Source organism: Lutra lutra, chromosome 2 (genome assembly GCF_902655055.1).
Source record: "Lutra lutra chromosome 2, mLutLut1.2, whole genome shotgun sequence".
In the NCBI taxonomy this organism is placed as follows: Eukaryota; Metazoa; Chordata; class Mammalia; order Carnivora; family Mustelidae; genus Lutra; species Lutra lutra.
This window is the reverse complement of record NC_062279.1, coordinates 28,838,663-28,856,483: the sequence shown is the minus strand read 5'-3', so window position 1 is coordinate 28,856,483 and position 17,821 is coordinate 28,838,663. Positions and strand designations below refer to the sequence as shown.

Genomic DNA, 17,821 nt, shown 5'->3' with positions numbered 1-17,821 from the left:
CTCCCTCTCCTCCTGCTTCTTTTGTTCCCTCTCTCACTGTCTCTTTGTCAGATAAATAAATAAATAATCTTTTAAAAAATAATAAATTTCAAAAACTAAGGTTGAAGATGGGGAGAAGAGGTTTGTATATGGAAGCCAGTGAATAAATAACATCATGCAGTTACATAGCTTTTTAAATGTGAGCTTATTTAATTCTGCTAACACTAATTAGCTCAAAAATGTTTTTATCCCCTTCTTTATCTTTCAGGTATACTTCTATGAATACAATGTTCTTTCAAAGCCAGTAGATAAACCTAGGCAGTGTCTTCCATATGCAATATTAACAGTAAAATTTATTGGCCAAAAAGTAGATAATGGACACCTCATGACATCTTTGAGATTCCTCTCAACTGGATTTCCTAAGAGGGCTGGTAAGATACATATATTACTCTGCTTCAGTAGCATTTGTCCTGGTCTTGGAACTTCCGAGTATTACTTTCTAATACATTATGAATCTGTAAGAGTAATAGTTGTGCTTTCACCTATTTTTTATTTTATGTATCTAGAATTATAATGCAAATATTTTTGTGACTCCTTTTGGTCAGTATTAATGTTTGTGTGATTCTTCTATGCTGATAAGTGTACCTGTAGTTTTTTTCATTCTTATATATGTATTTACATGTTATTCCATTTGTTGATTACACAGTATTCCTCTGGGGATATTTGGATAGTTGCCAGTTTTCTTCTTATTACAAATATTGCTATTTTAAACTTTTATCTGTCTCAATGCATATGTGCAAGAGTTTTTGTATAGAATATTATATATCCACATCAGAAATGTGCAACTTAATCCAAAGAGGATGTCAATTAGTTTTCAAAAGCAGTTGCATCAGGTTACATAATTACTCTATGTCCTTGCCAGCACATAAATTTTTTTTTTTAAATGTCTGTTTGTGCCAGCTTACTGAGTGTTATTATTATCATCTCAAAAAGAAACCCTTGAAAAGGTATCATATCCCTTTTCTCTCAGGCCCTTGCCCCTAAGCAGTCACTAATCTAGTTCTGTCTCTATATAGCTGAGCCTTGAATATGGAAGTAAAGGTGCCAACCCCCTTGCAGTTAAAAAATCCATGTGTAACTTTTGACTCCCTGGAAACCTAACTGCTGATAGCCTTGTATTGAGTGGAAGCCTTACCCAGAACATAGACCATAGACTAACATCTACTTTGTTATCTTATATATATTTGATACATTGTATTCTTAAAATAATTTCTAACTTTTTCTTAATCTTTATTGGCATCTCTAGGCTACATGGGTCATCTGTGAGTTTTTTTAAATTGTGGCAAATCTCCAAATAATTTTCCAATACATTAATTTAAAAAGAATCCATGTGGACTCATACATTTCAAACCCCTATTGTTCAAGGATCAACTGTATTTGCTTATTCTGGGCATTTGATATAAGGGAAATCATAAATATGTGCAGTGATATGGCCTTTCATGACTCATGACTTCCACCTAACAGTATTTTCAAGGTTCTCTCATGTTGTAACATATTAATCATTCTTTTTCATGGAATAATATTACATTGATTAGATCTACTATATTTATTCATCAGTTGAAGGATGTTTGTGTTGTTTTCGCCTTTTGGCAATTATGAATAATTCTGGTATGATTCTTGAACAAATTTTGGTGTACACATGTGTTCTCATTTCTCTTGGGTAGATAGCTAGGAGTGGAATTGCTAGGTCATATGATGACACTGTGTTAACTGTTTGAGGAAATGCCAAACTGTTTTCCAGAATGGCTGCACCATTTACATTCACACCAGTAGTATATGATTGTTGGGATTTTCTACTTCCTATATTACTATCTGACTTTTTGTTTATAGCCAACCCAGTGGATATGAAGTAAAGGTTTTCAGGTTAAGTTTTATGCTTTTTTTTTTATAATCATTTTTTTAAATTTATTTTCAGCATAACAGTATTCATTATTTTTGTACCACACCCAGTGCTCCATGCAATCCGTGCCCTCTCTAATACCCACCACCTGGTTCCCCCAACCTCCCACCCCCCCACCTCTTCAAACCCTTCAGATTGTTTTTCAGAGTCCATAGTCTCTCATTGTTCACCTCCCCTTCCAGTTTCCCCCAACTCCCTTCTCCTAACTCCCCATGTCCTCCATGCTATTTGTTATGCTTCACAAATAAGTGAAACCATATGATAATTGACTCTCTGCTTGACTTATTTCACTCAGCATAATCTCTTCCAGTCCCATCCATGTTGCTACAAAAGTTGGGTATTCATCCTTTCTGATGGAGGCATAATACTCCATAGTGTATATGGACCACATCTTCCTTATCCATTCGTCCGTTGAAGGGCATCTTGGTTCTTTCCACTGTTTGGCAACCGTGGCCATTGCTGCTATAAACATTGGGGTACAGATGGCCCTTCTTTTCACTACATCTGTATCTTTGGGGTAAATACCCAGTAGTGCAATTGCAGGGTCATAGGGAAGTTCTATTTTTAATTTCTTGAGGAATCTCCACACTGTTCTCCAAAGAGACTGCACCAACTTGCATTCCCACCAACAGTGTAAGAGGGTTCCCCTTTCTCCACATCCCCTCCAACACATGTTGTTTCCTGTCTTGCTAATTTTGGCCATTCTAACTGGTATAAGGTGATATCTCAAGGTGGTTTTAATTTTAATCTCCCTGATGGCTAGTGATGATGAACATTTTTTAATTTGAATCTCCCTGATGGCTAGTGATGATGAACATTTAAGGTTCTACTTCATATCAAAAAATGGGCAGAAGATATGAACAGACACTTCTCCAGTGGAGACATACAAATGGCTATCAGACACATGAAAAAATGTTCATCATCACTAGTTTTATGCTTTTTTTAAAAAATTTACTCCCGAGTATTTTGTTTTTGGATACTTCTTTAAGTAGAGTTTTCTCAATCGCATTTCTTTGTTCTTCATTTAAGTATATAGAAATATTGTTGATTTTTGTGTATTGATCTTATATCCTGTTAACCTTACTAATCTCATTATTAGTTCTAGTTGTTTTTTAGTGATTTCCTTAGGATTTCTATATACAAGATCAGGTCACCTACAAATAGAGTTAGTTTTACTTCTTCCTTCCCAAATTGGATGCTTTTTCTTTCTTTTTCTTGTCTAATTGCCATGGCTAGGACCTCCGGTTGAATGTTTAATAGAAGTGGTAAGAGTGGATAGACATCCTGTCTTGTTCCTGAACTTAGGGGCAAGCATTCATCCTTCACTAGTAAGTATGATGTTAGCTATGCAGTTTTTCGATGTTCTCTGTCATGCTGAAGAAGTTCCCTTCTGTTTCTAGTTTGTTGAGTGTTTTTATCATGACAAGGTATTGGATTTTGTCAGATCCTTTTGCTGCATCTATCGGGATGATTGTGTGATTTTTAGTCCTCACTGTTTACTGTGCTGTACTACACTAACTGATTTTCAGATGTTAAGTAAACTGCATTGCTGAGATAAATCCCATTTAGTCATGGTATGTAATTTCTATTACATGTTAGTGGAATTGGTTTATTACTAATTTTTTTGTCTATATTTGTAAGTTACGTTGATCTGTAGCTTTCTTGTGATGTCTTTAGTTTTGGTATCAGAGCAATACTGGTCTTATAGAATAAGTTTGAAAAGGTTTCCTCCTTTCCCCTTTTTTTTAGAAAGAGTTTGTGAACAATTAATATTAATACTTTAAACATTTGGGAGACCTCACTGTTAAAGCCATTCAGAAGCACCTGGCTGGCTCAGTCAGTTAAGTGTCTGACTTCAGCTCTGGTGATGATCTTGGGGAACTGAGATTGAGCCCCATGTCAGGCTGCCCACTTAGCAGGGAGCCTGCTTCACCCTCTTCCTCTGTCCATCCCACTGCTCATACTCTAACTCAAATAAAATCTTTTTTAAAAATTTTTAAAAAGTCATTTGGGTTTTTTTGTGTGTGCAAGTAGTTTTTTTTGTTTTGTTTTGTTTTTAACTAATTCAATTTCTTCACTTACTATAGCTCTGTTCAGGTTTTCTGTTTCTTCTTGAATCAGCTTTAGTGGTTTGTGTGTTTGTAGGAATTTGTCCATTTCATCTAACTTATCTAATTTAGTGGTGTAATGTTGTTCATAGTATTTCTTTGTAGTCCATTTTCCTTTCGTAAAGCCAGTAGTAATATTTTCTCTTTCAGTTGTCATTCTATTTATTTCAGTCTTCTGTCTATTTTCTTTGTCAGACCGGCTGAAGTTTTGTTAGTTTTGTTGATCTTTTCAAGGAGCCAACTTTTGATTTCATTAATTTTTTAATTTTTCTCTTCTCTATTTTATTAATTTTTTCTCTGCTCTTTATTTACCTCCTTTTTGTTTCAGGCTTAGTTTGCTCTTCTTTTTCTGGTGTGTTAAGGTGGAAGGCTAGGGTATCGATTTGAGATCTTGCTTTTTTACAGCTATAAATTTCCCTGAAAGTACTGTTTGAGCTGTATCCTGTAAGTTTTGGTATGTTTGTCTTCATTTTCATTCATCTCAAAGTATTTTCCAATTTCCCTTTTGAATTCTTATTTGGCACATTGTTTTTTTAGAAATGTGTTACTTAACTTCTTTGTGTATGTGAATTTCCCAATTGTTTTTTCTGTTACTGATTTCAAATTTTATTCCATTGTAGTTGGAGAATATAATTTGTACTATCTTTATCCTTTTAAATTTATTGACCCTATCGTGTGTTCTGTCTTGAAGAATTTTCTGTGTGCACTTGAGAAGAATGGAAATTTTGTTTTTGTTGGGTAGAGTGTTTTATAAATGTCTACTAGGTCTAGTTGATGTATAGTTGGCTCAATTTTCTGTTTTCTTGATGATCTTCTCCCTAGTCATTCTCTCCACATTATCCCTCACCTAGAAGGCTTAAAATGGAAACCATAAAGTAAGGATTTTCCTTATTTCTACTCCTACATATCTACAAACTTATAGCTAATTACTTTAATCAAAGAATGATGGATAATAAATAGACTTGTGGTGATCAGTTTGCAGTGTATTCAGTGTCGAATCACTATGTTGCACACCTGGAACTAATATAATATTGTATGTCAGTTATACCTCATTTTTAAAAAAGCAATAAACACTGATGCCTTTTGGGGTAATAAATTTTGAGGAATACCTGTGTTATGCCCAAAGTCAAGGCCACATGTGATGGCTATCAGCATATTCATCTCCCTCTAGAGTACTGCAGACCTGTGCTATCCAGTACAGTAGCCATTAGTCACATATGGCTATTTATACTTAAATTAATTAAAATTAAATTAAAATTTTAATTTCTCATTCACATCATCCCTCATCAAATCAGTAACTACATGTGGCTATTGGGTATTGTATTGGATAGCATAGATAAAGAACATTGCCATCACCACAAGTGGTAGTTTGCTTTGTTAATTGTAATTTCATTTTCTTACAGTTTCTTACATTATTGAGGATGTTGGGTTTGTTCTCCATTTTTCATTTGTTATTTGGTGAGACTGCCAAAAATGGGAATAAACTTAAATTGCCCTTATTAAGGTTAAGCAAATAATTTAACCTATTGATTAAGGTTCTACTGCTTATAAACTGTGATCCTGGGCAAATTACTCTTCACGTCCTCACCAATAAACTGGGAATGTTGTGAAGATTAAATGAATTAGTGTGCATAAGACACTCAGAAAAACCATACCTGTCATCCATATTAAGTACTTTATTAGTAAACATTATGGATATATTAATATGCATTTACCATACATTTATGGAATTCAGATCATTAAACAAGTTAGGTTTCTTTTCCCATGTTGCTTTGTATTAATTTATGTTAATATTTGTAATAGCTGCATAACATTGTTTCTAGGGCATTTGTTATAGCACATAAGTATAGTACTTTTATAATTATTGATATGACAAATTTATTTAACCAGTTTCATTTATTAAATTGTTCTATTTGAGGGGCACCTGGGTGGCTCAGTGGGTTAAAGCCTCTGCCTTCGGCTCGGGTCATGGTCCCAGGGTCCTGGGATCGAGCCCCACGTCGGGCTCTCTGCTCAGCAGGGAGCCTGCTTCCTCCTCTCTCTCTCTGCCTGCCTCTCTGCCTACTTGTGATCTCTGTCTGTAAAATGAATAAATAAAATCTTTAAACAATAAATAAATAAATAAATAAATAAATTGTTCTATTTGAGTATAGTTGACATATGATGTTACATTAGCTTCAAGCGTACGACATAGTGATCCAACTTCTCTATAGTATACTATGCTCTTCACAACTGTAGCTACCATCTGTCACTATACAGCACTATTACAGTATCATTGACTGCGCTTCATTTGCTATGCCTTTTATTCCCATGACTTACTCATTTCATAACTGGAATCATTTGTCTCTTTATGCGAGTACCATACTATTTTAATTACCATATCATTGTAGTATATCTTGAAACCTTATTGTCTCAAATTGATAGTTAGGTTTCTAGCTTTCAGCTGTCCTGGATTATTATTCTAAAAATTCTTGTACATATATTGAGTATTTATGCAAGTAAGTTAGAATAATAAATGCATAAAAGTAAACTTACTGGGTATAGATGATTATACATTACATTTTGCTGAAAAATTTAGGTTTACTTTCTAGGAAATTAGTACCAGTTTATACTCCCATGAATAGTATAAGAGTGCTTTACATCTGCAAGATATTAATTATCCTTTCAGGTCTTTCCAATCTAAGCAGTTTTTTAATATGACTCTTGTTTATTTTTTTTTAAAGATTTTATTTATTTGACAGTAAGAGAGGTAGCACAAGCAAGGGGAGTGGGAGAGGGAGAAGCAGGCTCCTCAGTGAGCAAGGACCCTGATGTGGGCTCGATCCCAGGATCCTGGGATCATGACCTGAGCCAAAGGCAGACACTTAAAGACTGAGCCACCCAGGTGCTCCATACTCTTGTTATTTATTTAGTGGCATTGGACATCTTTTCGTGTTCATAATTTTTGTGATTTTCTTGTTCATATATTTGCCCACTTTTCTATTGTATTGTCTTTCTGTTAATCTTTTGAAGATGTCTATATACTCTTTATGCACTCTATGTGTAAGTATGTACTAAGCTTGCTAATTCAGAAAATACTTTTCACCAGTTTGTCCAAGTTTTATTTATCATGAGTTTTGACCTGTTAAAGTATTTAATTTACATATAATTGCCATCTTTTTTTAATTTCTAGTTTTCTGATATCCAGATATTTATCTTAAAAACTACTTAGTTTCGGGGTGCCTGGGTGGCTCAGTGGGTTAGATCTCTGCCTTTGGCTCAGGTTGTGATCTTGGGGTCCTGGGATCGAGCCCTGCATCAGGCTCTCTGCTCGGCACGGAGCCTCCTTCCCCCTCTCTCTCTGCCTGCCTCTCTGCCTATGTGTGATCTCTCTCTCTGTGTTAAATAAAATCTTTTTTTTTTTTTTAAAGTACTTAGTTTCTGTCTCAGGATGATAAAACTATCTCTCCATCTTTTCTTCTAATACTTTTATGGTTTTTTTTTTTCAATGAATTGTATTTTATTTTGGTATAAGTTGTATAGGGATCCACCATTTTTTGTCTGTTCACTGCATCTTTTACTCTCAAGAATATCTCTATTACGGTCATATTTCCATTATAGCTTACTATGATTAAAAAATATAGGGGCGCCTGGGTGGCTCAGTGGGTTAAAGCCGCTGCCTTCGGCTCGGGTCATGATCCCAGGGTCCTGGGATCGAGCCCCACGTCGGGCTCTCTGCTCAGCGGGGAGCCTGCTTCCTCCTCTCTCTCTGCCTGCCTCTCTGCCTACTTGTGATCTCTGTCTGTCAAATGGATAAATAAAATCTTAAAAAATAAATATATATAATTATACTTGGTTGCAAAATTTAGAAGTCTTCAACAAAGCTATCTTTCAGTATGTTGTGATAAAGAATCTCATGGTACATCCCAATAATATGATTATAGTTTCATATATTCATAAATCTCACCATCAATTTCTCATCATTAATATCTGTTTTAATAAAGATAATTTGGGGCATTACCTATGAATGTTTTGTGAACATTTTATTTGGTAACTATGCATTTTTATAGGTTCCTTTGTTGTTATAGTTAGTTCTTTATGAAATTGTGGGAATAAATTCCAATAATTATAAAAGAAAATTTGTTTTCATTTTCCAGATTTGTATTTATATACATTATTTGCAGGAATACTTACTTCACTATAAAGCAAGAGTAGTGCTTTGCTTTTGCTCCTGAGGAGGATTTTATGGAATATTTTTGCTCTTTTCTCCTCTGTTTCCCCCTTCATTCCCCTTTTCTTTCTGTTTCTGTTTTCTCCTGACAGAGAGAGAAGGTGGTTAACAGTAGATAAAAGGGAGACACTTTTGCCTATTGATATGTAGATTCTGTTATTAAGTATCTGAATATAGGAAATTAATATAAGAAATATCTAGTCTTTGAGCAACATATTTCTATTTTTTTTTTTAATTTTCTCTTTATTTGTATTTGTCAGAATTCAAATTTCTGTGGTAAATACTTTTTTTAGTAAGGGTAGTCTAGGACAGAGTTCTTTGTTGTATCATTTCTATTTTATTGGTTTATCACTCTTCTCTCCTTGCTTTTTCTGATGAGACCAACTTTAATCATAATCATAGTGAACTTTCAGTTAAAACAAGTGACATAGCTTACCTATGTTAAGAGTTCAATGTAGAAACCCTTTTCCTTCCTATTTTTTCATATTTTTTAAAATTATTTCCACAGAAAGAACGTGCTCTCTGAATAACTGTACAGTGGCGAAAAGAATTGGAAAAGGAAAAGATGCTACTGTCATCTTTGAGCATTTCAGGAAACCTGTAGATCCATTTGTTCAGGAAAACTGTTCTTGCAGTGCCGTAAATTCAGAGATAAATCCTTCCAACGCAAATATTTCTAATTCCTACGGAAATGTACAAAATGGAAACATTCCTATACATGAAACATACAGTGGACAGATGGAGCACAATTTAGCAGAATGTAGAGGCACTTCTCAAGTACATATATATGATTCAGGTCTTTCATTTTTTCCCAGTGATACCAGAGAAAGTGTTAATGGGGACTTCATGTTAAATTTGACACAGCTTAAAAATGTTTTAAGTGATCTTTCTGCTGCTTTTCCCCTTCATAACAATAATGGCTCAAGCACAGTTATTACTTCAAAACTCATTAAAGACCCAAGACTGATGAAAAGAGAAGAAAGCATAGGAAAACATAATAATATTACAGGTTTAAATAAGATTTTGCCACTTGAGAAGAGTTTAAATTTTAATTCAGAAGTACACCTATCATCTATGCGAAATAATTCTACCTTCTCATCTGAAGTTGTGCCTGGTGATCGTTCTATTCTTACTAATTGTTTGGACACCCCTTGCTTCAAAGTTTCTTTCGATGATTCACAGTCACAGGCTCACAACCTGGGCACTAAGAACTATGATTATACAACTCCCAATAAAATTACCATGGCAAGACAGTGTAAGGGCCAAGACAATTTTTCCTTCCCAATGTGTTTGCCAAATGCAGTTTCAGAAGTTGAGAACCAAAAACACAATGAGGAAAAAGTCCAGAGATCCCGGCAGAGAGGCAGCATCCCACTTTTAATTGAAGAAGAAGGTGAACCACTTAACTCTCACGAATCAGTGAATACTTGTACAGAAGGGGCTAGTAGTCACATCTCTCAGGAATCATGGTCTTCTAATTTAGAAACTATGTATCAGACTGGTCAACAAATGTCTACAGTTTTTCCTCTCCAAAAGAAGGAAAGCATACATGGGTACCTTCAAAATATTGGAAAAATGAGAGACTTCACTAGTCCAGAGGATAATTCTGAACATGGAGAAAAGCAAATTTTGTGGAAAGAAAATGATTTTACTAATGAAGCGAAAATTAGTCCAGTAGATAATTACATTTCTTTGCACCAAGAATACAAAGAGAATGAGAGTCTTTGTTCTTTTGGAAAAAATTGTGATCAAATACCAATTACTCAAGAATTAGAAATACCAAAATCTTTTGCATTTACCACAAAGGATAAATATGACCTAGATCATCTAGCATTGGAATTAGAAAGTAATCTTACTCCAAGAGTGGAGAGCCTTTCACAAAAACATTCTCAACCCTCTTTGGAGTATGAAGATAATATTCATACAAGTTTTGCAATTTCTCAAAAACTAATGGAACTAAAATTGGAAAAACCAAATCAAAATGGTGTTAACATTATGACTAATGCTTTTCAAGAAGCAAAAGACATTCCTCAGGACAAAGAATTGCCAACTAATAGAATTACTTCATCTCACGACATTAAAACAACTCATGACAATTCAGATTGCAGCATAGCTGGTGAACATACATTTGTCCATGAAAATGATCCAGTGTCACTGGAGAACATGCAAAAAGACTGCAGAGAAACTTTTCAAAATGCTGATAAAGGTCAGGGTCATACTGTGTGCTGTAATGCAGAGTTGTACAGTGATATACACCTGAATACTGATTTTAAAGAACAAGGAGACAATGATAAAGAAAATGAAAATGAGGCTAAAGATGAAGACACTGCTTTGTCTACAGAAAACAACAGACTAGATATATATAAAGATGAGAAGCAGGGTTTTCGTACAGACAAAAATTATGCCAATATAGATGAAAGAAGGGAGAATGAAAATTACAATAATGTAGAAATTCTGAGTTCTGAAGAATTTTGTACATTTAATTTGACTTGGGGGAAAAGACATGTATCAACAGAAACTGCATTTTTAGAAAGTGAAGATACTATCACTGCCATAAAACAGAAAGATTCTCAAAATACAAGCAGAAGTGTAGAGCATTTGGCTTCCACAACACTTCCCAAAATTGCAGCATCTTCAGTGCATGTAGCCTCAAATGCTGCAGTACAGATAACTGGTGATTTGGTACCTACATTAGGCACGAATCATGAAGATCACCAAAGATACCAGATTAAAGAAACTTGTTCTTCTGAGAGTCTAGATGTTGGTCTGTTAGTCAAACATAAGGTTTCTGATTGTGAAATGGATATGGATAACAATACATTTCATGACTCATTTAATCAGTCAGTCAGTGACAGCCCCATTCTTCAGAGTTGTGAATTGGAAAATAAGATTGAATTGGGTTCAGAACTGTGTGATGATGCTTTTCTAATTCAACAAGATACTCCTAACCATAGAAATGCTCTGTATGAAGAATTTGGGGCCTCATATGAGGCTCTAAAGTCTCGTATTGATTGGGAAGGTCTGTTGGGAAGCAATAATGGGGAGAGGGAAGTTTTGAAAAGCTCCAGAGGAAGGGAGAATAATGATCAACATTACTCTGAGGAAAGTAATTCTTCCTGTTCCTCTACACAAAAAGACAAAGAGCTCTTCAATACAGTTTTACTTCCAGATTTACAAGTGAAAATCACTAATATATTTATGCCAGGATTCACTCCCACTTTTGAATCCCCTGCATTGGAAGATAATTTTTGCAAAAACATAACTAAAACCAAAGAACCAGAAATGGATGAGGAGGAGAAATTGCCAGGATTTGAAATCTATTCCCAGTGTTCTGGTGAAAATTCACATCATCCATGTGAAAATGAATCTGGTAATACAAGCCAAGAATCAGGACTAGTGAGTAAATCTGAAATCTCATTTTCTCTTGATGCAAATCATAATACACAAGGGAATCATGCTTCTGAAAAACAAAACAGTGGACCTTTGCTTACAGAACCCTCTAATGTCACAGCATTAAATAATGAAAGAAGTTGTTCCTTGACAAAGTCAAAAACTGATTGTAATGATACTAGAAGTAAAAAGGACACAGGATCAAGAATTAGTAAAAGAAAGCCAAATACACCTTTCAGGAATGAGAACACAGCACATAAGGATTTAAGACATCATGAAATTTATGGAAAGAGGAGGAAGCTAACCGATCAAGACTCATCTGAATGTTTTTCTTCATTATCCCAAGGGCGAATTAAAACATTTTCAAAGTCAGAAAAACACATTAGGAGTGTCCTAGATATTCTAAATAGTGAAGCATCTTTATGCAAAAGCAAACGTCTTTCCAGAAAACTTGACAGAGCCGTTCTTCACTTAAAAAAAGCCCATAGGAGAGTTCACACATCTTTGCAACTTATAGCTAAAGTAGGAGAAAAAAGAAAAGGCCCATTACCAAAATCATATGCAATAATATGCAATAATTTCTGGGAAAGTTGTGACCTTCAAGGTTATAGTTCTGTGTCTGAAAGAAGATACTATTCCACTAAACATTTTTTGTCAAAAAAATATGACAAGCCAGGAGAGAAAAGAGCTTTGGGATTTGAAGTGGGTAAATCATTAACTCATGTATCAAAGCACAAGTCTTTCAAAACAAGTAGAGAGAGAATCACAGAGTGCATTTCTAAGAAAAATGTAGCTGGCAGTATCTCCAGAAGTCACACCACTATTCATGTGAGAGAATTTTGTGATCAGGGGTATCCTGAATCACAGTTAGCCCTGTGCTCTACACCCCAAAGTACACGTTATTCAGCTTATAACAAGAGGTGTATGAAAAGTCTGAGATCATCAGAACTTCAGCCATTTTCTGGAAAAACTGGGTTTTTGTATTCCCCATCCTGCCCAGATAAACTAACTAAAAAAGAAAATAAAATTGACACAACATTTTTATCTAACATCAGTAAATATGAAAAGCCTGAGAACCATTCAGCAAATAATAAAATTAAGGATCTAATGAAAGAAAGTAATTCTGAGACTAATAAATTAATAAATAAGAGTAATTCAGTATCTTTAAATTGCATAAAAGAAAATAATGTAAGTTTTAGCAGAGACAAAAATGATGCAACTTGTATAACGCACACAAAAGTAAAAACTGACATAGTTATTTCAGTTTTAGAATCAAATGTGAAGCACTTTTTAAATGTTGATATCTATAAACCAGATAACCTTATTTTATCTGGTTATAAAAGAAACTTGGAAGTAACCTTTCCTATCGAAGAATGGAGCTCAAAACCAGGAGCTCAGAGCTCCAAACCAGGCATAATTACAGAAGACATGCTTATGGACTCATTAAATCCAACTCTGATAACCCGCAAAAAGTATAACAGTGTTCCTCAATTGTTAACAACCACTCCAGTGACAGCTAGTGAAGGAGAATCTTCAGAATCTTATTTGGATAGACAGAGAACTTTTTCAGTAGATTCTTTTGCAACATCCACTAATGTACCACACTGTCAGCCAGGATGTGGTGGAAAGGAGTGTCTAAAAACAGAACAGTGGTCTTCAAGTAATTGCTTCCATATAGATGAGAATGAATCAGGTGTTCTTGAGAATTCTGAGTTGGGTCTCAAATTAGTAACCGAAGAAAGTAAAAGTTGTAGGAAAAATACAATGAAGAAACTATTTTCCAATGATAGTTCTTTGCTCTTAAAAGGTAATATGAAGTGTTCCTCTTCAAAAAAATGTATGGCAAAGACAGACATTCAGGACAGAAAAATGTGGAAAGTTAAACATGCAGAAAAAGCAAAAGATTCACTTCACATAAAAACCATGACTGAAGGATTCACTGCTACTAAGTACAAAAACCAAAAGAATAAGATCTTAGAAGATTCCTCCTACTTACGTGAGAAAAGAATTAAAAATAATGTTATTGATTCTCATCCAATCTTTGAAGATATTACTGAGGTAGTCTCTTTGAATAACACAGTTTCTAATCATCTTAGCAAAAGAGAGAAAGAAGGGGGAGTTAAAGTTAGTAATAACTCTCAGTCTGACTCTGCGTTGCATTCAGAAATAGCTTGTAATTCCAAACCACACATTACAGGAATGAATCATAGGCCTGTTTTACATATGCGCTCTCAAACCTCTGAATCCTCTACTGAGAAGAAGCCTACATCAAACATGAATGGATTAAAAGAAAAACATTGCTCAGCCGATCATTCAGCTCTTATACCTAGGCTAGCTCAAATTTTGAGAAGGGCAGATGAAACATCATCTTTTCAGATTCTACAGGAAGAAACTAAGGCTTGTCAAAGTATTCTCCCATTATTTGTTGAAGCTTTTGAAAGAAAACAAGAATGTTCTCATGAACAAATCTTGATTTCAAGAGAACTGTTGGTAGAACAAAACCTGTGGAATAATTGCAAACACAAATTAAAACCATGTGCTGTTGACTCCTTGGTGGAACTTCAAATGATGCTGGAAACTATTCAATTCATTGAAAACAAAAAAAGGCTCTTAGGAGGTGAACCAACTTTCCGAAGCTTGCTTTGGTATGATGAAACATTGTACGGTGAGCTGATTGGTAGACCACGTGGATTTCAACAACAATCCAATTTCTATCCTGCTTTTCAAGGAAGGTTAAAATATAATGCATTCTGTGAGTTGCAAAACTATCACGATCAGTTAATTGAATTGTTTGAAGAAACCAAAAGGGAAAACAATTCATACTATGCATTCTTAAAATACAAACGGCAGATTAATGAATGTGAAGCAATAATGAAGCGTTGTTCTGATTGCTTTGACTTTTCTCTTTCTGTTCCATTTACCTGTGGAGTTAACTTTGGAGATAGTTTAGGAGACCTAGAAACCTTAAGAAAAAGTACTTTAAAGCTGATTGGTATGTATGGGGACTCTCCTAAAGTTGATTCCTATCCGGGAAAACAAGATCATTTGTGGATTATCATAGAAATGATCTCCTCAAAAGTTAATTTTATTAAGAACAATGAGGCAGTAAGTATTAAGATATCTCTTTATGGTCTGGAACATATTTTTTTTGATGCTGCAAAAAGTCTTGTTTGGAAAGAAAGGAGACAGTCTTTCAGCAAAAAATATTCAGGAAAGAAGGATAAAGAAATGCTACTCAAAATGAATCAGTATGCTTTTTCTAAGTTGAAAAATATATATGATATGTTGTCTAAAGATTTAAGCAGTGAACAAATATCCAACTTTCGGCTTGAGAATACTGAGATTGCTTCCAGAAAGTCAGATGACCTAATAAACAAAGCTACAGTTAACATAGAAGACTGTAGGTTTAACAGTACTTTGCTTTCACATCCAGATATCTGTTGTGTTAGTGAAATATTGGATCAGGCTGAATTTGCAGACTCTGAGAAATTGGAGGAACTCACTTTGAGATGTATTGGACACCTAGAAATTTTAAAAAAATACTTTCAGATGCTGCAAGAAGAGAACATAGATCATATTTTTATCACAGAAGAAAATGTTTTGGACATGGTGAAAAACCACAACCATGGAGCCATAATTTTAAAACCTGCAGCCATTGAAACCTATATTGAAATTGTCATGCTTTCAGAAACTGTTCACTTTCTTAAAAACACAATGGCAAAGAAACTAGACAAACAGAGGTTTCGAGGTATGCTTTGGTTTGATTTGTCACTTCTTCCTGAGTTGGTTTGCTGCCAAGAAAAAATGGCTTCTTTTTCGTTTCTTAAAGATAACTCAACAGATTGCCTTTGGAATGTCATAGAGACTGCTATTTCAGAACTTAAAAAAGATCTGGATATTATTTACAAATATAGTGAAGGGATTAATTGTTCATATGCTCTTCATTTGCTCTCAAGAGAACTTGCAGAACTTTCAGAAATAAAAAAACTTCTAAAGATGTCTAAGTATTCCGTTTCTACATATATTGACTTTGTGCCATATATAGCATCCATAAATTACGGAAGCACTATGACAGAGTTAGAATACAACTACAATCAGTTTTCTACACTGCTCAAAAATATAATGGCTGCCCCTCAGAAAGATTTAGGGAAAATGGCTCATATTATGAAAGTCATGAAAACTATTGAACATATGAAGATAATATGTGCTAAAAATGCCGAATTAACCATTTCCTTTATTCTGTGCCAAATGCTACATAACAGAAAGAAGACTTTTCAACTGAAGAGAAAAGAAAAAATGAATATGCATGTAAAACCTAGGAAGAGTATCAGTAAATCTAGTACTTTTATGAACGTGCCCTCAATTTCAGAGTGCATAATGAAAAATGTTTCAAATTCCTCTAAAAAACGATCTATCACTGTAGACAAATGTGAAGACTCTCAGGAACAAGAGAAAAAGAGTACTGTTTCCAGCTGTAAAAAACAAAAGGTAACGAATGTTTCAAAACATAACGTATGTAAGTATTACTTTTGAGAACAAGTCTACTCTTGAAACAGGTAGTTTGCAGATTGGTAAAAATTGAGAATGCTTTGTATATTGCCTTGCAATGTGAATTTACTAAGTAAAGAATTGTATTAGGGATATCTGGCTGGCTAAGTCAGTGAAGCATGCAACTCTTGATTTTGGGGGCATTAGTTTAAGCCCCATGATGGGTGTAGAGTTTACTTAAAAAAAAAAAATTGGATGAAATAATTCCTATTAGCTACAAAATGATGATTCTGTATATGAGAAACACCTTGCAAATGTCTACTTTTAAACTAAAAATTATTTAGAAGATATTTCTTGGAGGAATATATATAACTTCTTAAGGGATGTCCAATGTCAATGTAAGTTATTAATTTATTAAGTAGCTTCTATATAACAAGGCTATACTTAATGTAGTAAATATTAAAAGCTGGCTAATGGAGCCTGTGTTCTTGCCCATTATCCACATGGAAAGAATAGGACAGATTTTTTAAATAGGTGATTAGGAAGGAGTTACAAGAAGTCCTACATAAACACATTTTATTTAACAAATTATAGAAAACATTTATTTTGTACCTGGCACTATTCTAACAATTGCACAAATATTAACTTCTTTATCTTTCACAAAATCTTTATGATGTACTATTATTATACATAGTATTATGTACATACTATTATAGTACATAGTATTATAAGGTACTATTATTGTCTTATTTAAAGGTATAAGACAGAGTACAGAAAGGTTAAATAACTTTCCCAGGGTCACAGAGTTAATAAATGGACAAGCCCAGATGTAAAACCAGGCAGTCTAGCTCCAGAGCCCATACTAACCTAACAACCTACACTCAGGGGCTACTCTTAAAATTTTTTGAGAATTTCTCAGTTCAGAAGTAAAGAGAATCCTATATGCAAAAGGAAAAGTAAGAATTTTGTCTTAGGTTACTGAAATTGTATTTGTTAATTAAACTAGTTCTGGAGGCCAGGAAACCAATCATTTATTTCACTGTGTTGATAGGAAAATGTTTACTAAACAACCAGTTTGTAAGCATACTTCCAATAAGAGTACAATTTGTGTATGCCACCTCAACAGTAAAATGAGAATAATACGAAGGTGTTATAAATATTTAGAAGAAAAGTTTTTAAAAAGTTTTTTTTTTTTTTTAATTTCAATGAAGAGCACAGACCAAAGCTTTGTCTTAAATTGGGAAAATGTGTTATCTAATGAAAGTTAAATTAAGAGGGGTATCTAAGTTATGGAAAATATTATGAGCAAAGGCACAATGTTTATTGACATTATTTGAGAAATGAGTTTAAAACTAAGTCTAGAAAAGAATTTAATTTAGTGGACAATACCAGTAAGCTAAGGATATTTCGGAAAGAATATTGTTTCAGATTATAAGATGTCTTAAATATAGGCCCAAGGAGTTTAACTTTATTCTGTATGTATTGAAGGCAATGTCCTGTGAAATGTGTTTTTTCAATGATTTAAAGAGTAGAGATTCTGAGTACAGTTAGAAGTAACATGTCATCCAGGGCTTAGTTGAGGGTGCTATTTTACAGAATAAGAAATGAAAGTCCCTATTTGACAATTACTTAAAAATGGGACTTAATGACTGGTTTACCAGAAAGAGCATATACAAAAAGAGCAGT

The 17,821-nt window shown here is 34.2% G+C and overlaps 1 protein-coding gene across 8 annotated transcripts in view; it reads left to right on the top strand.

The window, feature by feature from the left end:
* TEX15 (testis expressed 15, meiosis and synapsis associated) overlaps positions 1 to 17,821 on the top strand; it is an 88,073-nt gene that overhangs the window by 61,176 nt on the left and 9,076 nt on the right. For all 8 annotated transcript variants that reach the window (XM_047716782.1, XM_047716798.1, XM_047716792.1 and 5 more), the window contains 2 exons: positions 248 to 410; positions 8,766 to 16,135. In XM_047716782.1, the coding sequence (XP_047572738.1) occupies positions 248 to 410; positions 8,766 to 16,135 (7,533 nt within the window). The remainder of the gene's footprint in view (positions 1 to 247; positions 411 to 8,765; positions 16,136 to 17,821) is intronic.